The sequence below is a fragment of the Entelurus aequoreus genome, linkage group LG17 (assembly GCF_033978785.1).
Source record: "Entelurus aequoreus isolate RoL-2023_Sb linkage group LG17, RoL_Eaeq_v1.1, whole genome shotgun sequence".
Lineage (NCBI taxonomy): Eukaryota > Metazoa > Chordata > Actinopteri > Syngnathiformes > Syngnathidae > Entelurus > Entelurus aequoreus.
In genome coordinates this window covers 12541752-12546686 of record NC_084747.1, presented here as the reverse complement: position 1 = coordinate 12546686, position 4935 = coordinate 12541752, and the positions used below count along the sequence as shown (strand labels likewise).

General features: G+C 39.3%; 1 protein-coding gene across 1 annotated transcript; it reads left to right on the top strand.

The window, feature by feature from the left end:
• The first annotated feature begins 1420 nt into the window (after nucleotides 1-1420).
• Nucleotides 1421-4262, top strand: LOC133632396 (zinc finger protein 135-like). Its single transcript, XM_062024801.1, has one exon. The coding sequence runs from the start codon at nucleotides 1737-1739 to the stop codon at nucleotides 3138-3140; it is 1404 nt and encodes a 467-aa protein (XP_061880785.1). The 5' UTR covers nucleotides 1421-1736; the 3' UTR covers nucleotides 3141-4262.
• Nucleotides 4263-4935: the final 673 nt, after the last annotated feature.

The following is a 4935-nucleotide window of genomic DNA, read 5'->3' as shown; positions in this document are numbered from 1 at the left end:
TGAACACTAGAGGTAGGTAACAAAGGTGCAACATTACAATGTAAAAAAGTAACACACCTATAACACATCTCAAAATGTGGCAACAATGAGCACAGTGACAAGTGCTTTGTGTAAAAGAATAGAGAAAATAAATACATATGTAAAAAGAAAAATCAAACTACTGTGTGTAAGGTACTGTTTCCCAGGTCAAAAAGCAGTAGTTCACTTACACTATGCCTGTGCATTTTCATCATCACTGTCCTCTTTTTTTGGAGGGCAGATTTTTTTTTAAGGAAAATCAACTGATCCACATGCTCATGTTTGAGCAGACTACGTTTTGTGGAAACAATGTCTCCCGCAGTACTGAACACACGTTCAGATGCCACACTGGTGGCCGGGATGCAGAGGTATCTTTTAGCGAGAGATGACAGCAGTGGCAAGTCCTGCTGCTCTTTCCACCACTGTAGTGTTTTTTTTGCAGGGGCAACAGATCACGCTCTCTGTACCTCTTGACTTCTCGCCGTGTTTCCTCTTTGCATGCTGGTCGAGATTTGTAGTGCTGCCAGTGTACGTCAACGATGCTCGACACCATTTACAAATAGCATGGCTTCTGTCGAGCTTCCCTTCCTTCTTATAAAACCCAAAAACTTTCCACACTTTGGATTTCTGTCTCCCCTTCGGTCAGACTGACGCTTTCGTTCTCCTCCACATTCATTTTCCGTGTTGTCTCTTGTTTATCACTCGTGCTAATACCAGCTAGGCGGCTACCGCGTTTGGCGAGTAGCTTCAGCACTCGCGTTGTTTTAGAGACGCTGACGCATATTGTAATCTAGCCAACCCATGCAAAGTCTCGCGATATCCGATCCATGACTCTATAAACGATTCAGCTAGGAATTCGTGGATTATGTATATGCACATTAATATATATATATATATATATATATATATATATATATATATATATATATATATATATATATATATATATATATATATATATATATACATATATATATCTATATATATATATATATATATATATATAGATATATATATGTATATGTACATATATATCTATATATCTATATATATCTATATATCTATATCTATATATACATATATAGATATATACATATATAAATATATGGATATATATATATATAGCGCGGCCCCCAGCCAAATTGTTTTACCCCAATGCGGCCCCGGAGTCAAAAAGTTTGGGGACCCCTGCTCAACATCATGCGCCTCGGCTCTGTAGTCAACGCCGCACAGCGGGATTCAGATGAAAGAACGGTACCGGTACTTTTCAAAAGTGGTATAATCCTGATTTCAATTGATTAGTACCACAATAATTTATTAGTAGCAGTATACTGTACAACCCTACTACACACACATACAGTACATAGAAGAAAGTGTGTTTTTGTTGTTTGTGTCTTGCAGACGTCCAGCAGCTGATCGGTAATCCAGAAGAAGTTTCCCCTCAGTTAGGGGGGAGCTCCACTTTGAAGCAGGAGACTCCACAACCACCCTGCATTAAAAAGGAAGAGGAGGAACTCTGCATCACTCAGGAGGGAGAGTGTCTTCTAGGACGAGAGGAAGCTGATTACACCAAGTTTCCACTGAGTATTCTCTCTGTGAAGACTGAAGATGATGAAGAGAAACCACAAGCAGACAACCTCTTAGCTCCACTGTCAGATAGTGAGGCTGAAGACGAGGTTGAAGAACCTTTGAGCAGCGATACAGACTGTGAAGGTGATATGAGGACTCACACTGACAACAAACACTCCGAATGCTCTACAAAGAAGAGTGGTAAAACATGTTTGAGCTGCTCAGTTTGTGCTAAAAGTTTTACTAAAAAGAGCAATTTGACTCAACACATGAGAACACACACAGGTGGAAAACCATTTAGTTGTTCAGTTTGTGGAAAAAGCTTTTCTCAAAAGTGCACTTTGACTGCACACATGAAAACACACACAGGTGAAAAACCATTTAATTGTTCAGTTTGTGGAAAAAGCTTTTCTCAAAATTGTACTTTGACTGCACACATGAAAACACACACAGGTGAAAAACCATTTCATTGTTCAGTTTGTGGCAAAAGCTTTTCTCGAAATAGCGTGTTGACTCAACATATGAGAACACACACAGGTGAAAAACCATTTAATTGTTCAGTTTGTGGCAAAAGCTTTTCTCGAAATAGCATGTTGACTCAACATATGAGAACACACACAGGTGAAAAACCATTTAAATGTTCAGTTTGTTGCAAAAGCTTTTTTCGAAATTGCCGTTTGACTGAACACATGAGAACACACACAGGTGAAAAACCATTTAATTGTTCAGTTTGTTGCAAAAGCTTTTCTCAAAATAGCTTTTTGACTCAGCACATGAGAACACACACAGGTGAAAAAATAATTAATTGTTCTGTTTGTGGCAAAATCTTTTCTCGAAATTGCCATTTGACTCAACACATGAGAACACACACAGGTGAAAAACCATTTCATTGTTCTATATGTGGCAAAAGCTTTTCTCGAAATTGCCGTTTGACTGAACACATGAGAACACATACAGGTGAAAAACCTTTTAATTGTTCAGTTTGTGGCAACAGCTTTTCTCAAAATAGCATTTTGACTCAACACATGAGAACACACACAGGTGAAAAAAGATTTAATTGTTCAATTTGTGGCAAAAGCTTTTCTCGAAATTTCCGTTTGACTCAACACATGAGAACGCACACAGGTGAAAAAACAATTAATTGTTCTGTTTGTGGCAAAATCTTTTCTCGAAATTGCCATTTGACTCAACATATGAGAACACATACAGGTGAAAAACCATTTAAGTGTTCAATTTGTGGCAAAAGCTTTTCTTTAAATTTCCTTCTGACTCGACATATGAGAACACACACAGGTGAAAAACCATATAATTGTTCAGTTTGTAGTAGAAGCTTTTCTAATAAGAACAAATTGACTCAACACATGAGGACACACACTGGACTAAGACCATTGAATTGTTCAGTTTGTGGTAAAAGCTTTCCTCATAACGGCTCTTTGTGGCGACACATGAGAACACACAAAGGAGAAAAACCATTTAGTTGTTCAGTGTGCTGTAAAAGGTTCACACATAATGCAGACGCAGTAAAACACATGAGAACACACAAGGGAAAATAACCAATTAACTATTTAGTTTGTGGTGTGTTGCTCATATGTGGTGACATCCACCCTACCCAGGACCTCCTCACTGCTTCTTTCACAAATATCTGAGCTATTCATACAAACTTTGATTATTTGGAGCATAATCTTATCTATGGGGTCTTATCTACTCATGACCCCATGAAACCTTTCTGAACAGTAAGATAGATGATGCTTCAAGTGCTTGGTTACTCCTTCTTCAGTCCAGGGACCTGGGGCCTCATGTGTCAAGTTTGTGCACGCTCAAAAACCTGCACTACACCCTTTTTCACTGACGTTGACGCATAAGTGATGCTGGGTAACTGTTTGCATAACAAACTGCCAACTTTTACTCCTCAGACTGATTGATGTACAAATCAGAGACATATGAACAATTAACCCCCAACACCCACAACCCAACCCCCACCTCCCTCGACATTCGGGCATAACAGGTTTGAGATGAGTTTGCGAATTGTAAAATTCAGATGCTTTTTTAAATGAAAGAAACTGCTGTTCTAAATGTATCCACTGGATGTCACAATAGCAATTCTGTTAGGCAAGCAAATAGTTTATACCGGGGCGAGCAAGTATACCAAGCAAGAGGTACAAGGTAAAGCGGGGCTGTGACTCCTCCCCCTCCACCCAACGTAAAACAGGAGTAAAATAAGCAATCAGTAACCCCACTTAAAATTAGCTTTATTCATGCTTTATTTTGTTTTTGTTTAATCCTAGATGGGCTGTGACTTAAAGGCCTACTGAAACCCACTACTACCAACCACGCAGTCTGATAGTTTATATATCAATGATGAAATCTTAACATTGCAACACATGCCAATACGGCCGGGTTAACTTATAAAGTGCAATTTTAAAATTCCCGCCACACTTCCGGTTGAAAAACTCCTTTGGATATGATTTATGCGCGTGACGTCAGAAAATCTACGGAAGTGGTTGGACCCCATCTGACCCGATAGAAAAACCTCTTGTTTTCTTCGACAAAATTCCACAGTATTCTGGACATCTGTGTTGGTGAATCTTTTGCAATTTGTTTAAGGAACAATGGAGGCTGCAAAGAAGAACGTTGTAGGTGGGATCGATCGGTGTCTTAGCGGCTAAGTACAATACTTACAGCAACACAACAAGGACTACTTACTACGCCTAGCCCATGCTTGCCGACAAACCCACGGATGAAGTCCTTCGTCGCGCCATTGATCGTTGGAATGCAGGTGAGCACGGCTGTTGATGGGAAGATGAGAGCTGGCTGGCGTAGGTGGAGCGCTAATGTTTTATCATAGTTCTGTGAGGTCCGGTTGCTAAGTTGCTAAATTAGCCTTAGCGTCGTTAGCAACAGCATTGTTAAGCCTTACCAGGCTGAGAATTTTTAACCGTGTAGTTACATGTACATGGTTTAATAGTATTGTTGATCTTCTGTCTATCCTTCCAGTCAGGGGTTTATTTATTTTGTTTCTATCTTCATTTGAGAACGATGCTATCACGTTAGCTCAGTAGCTAAGTGTGTCACCGATGTATTGTCTTGGAGATAAAAGTCACTTTAAATGTCCATTTCGCGTGCTCGACTCTCATTTTCAAGAGGATATAGTATCCGAAGTGGTTTAAAATACAAATCCGTGATACACAATAGAAAAAGGAGAAGAGTACATAGTTCTGTGAGGTCCGGTTGCTAAGTTGCTAAATTAGCCTTAGCGTCGTTAGCAACAGCATAGTTAAGCCTTACCAGGCTGAGAATTTTTAACCGTGTAGTTACATGTACATGGTTTTATAGTATTGTTGGTCTTCT

Bases quoted from the DNA above. Each gene is read 5' to 3' on its own strand.
- LOC133632396 (XM_062024801.1), top strand. From the start codon at position 1,737: ATGAGGACTCACACTGACAACAAACACTCCGAATGCTCTACAAAGAAG.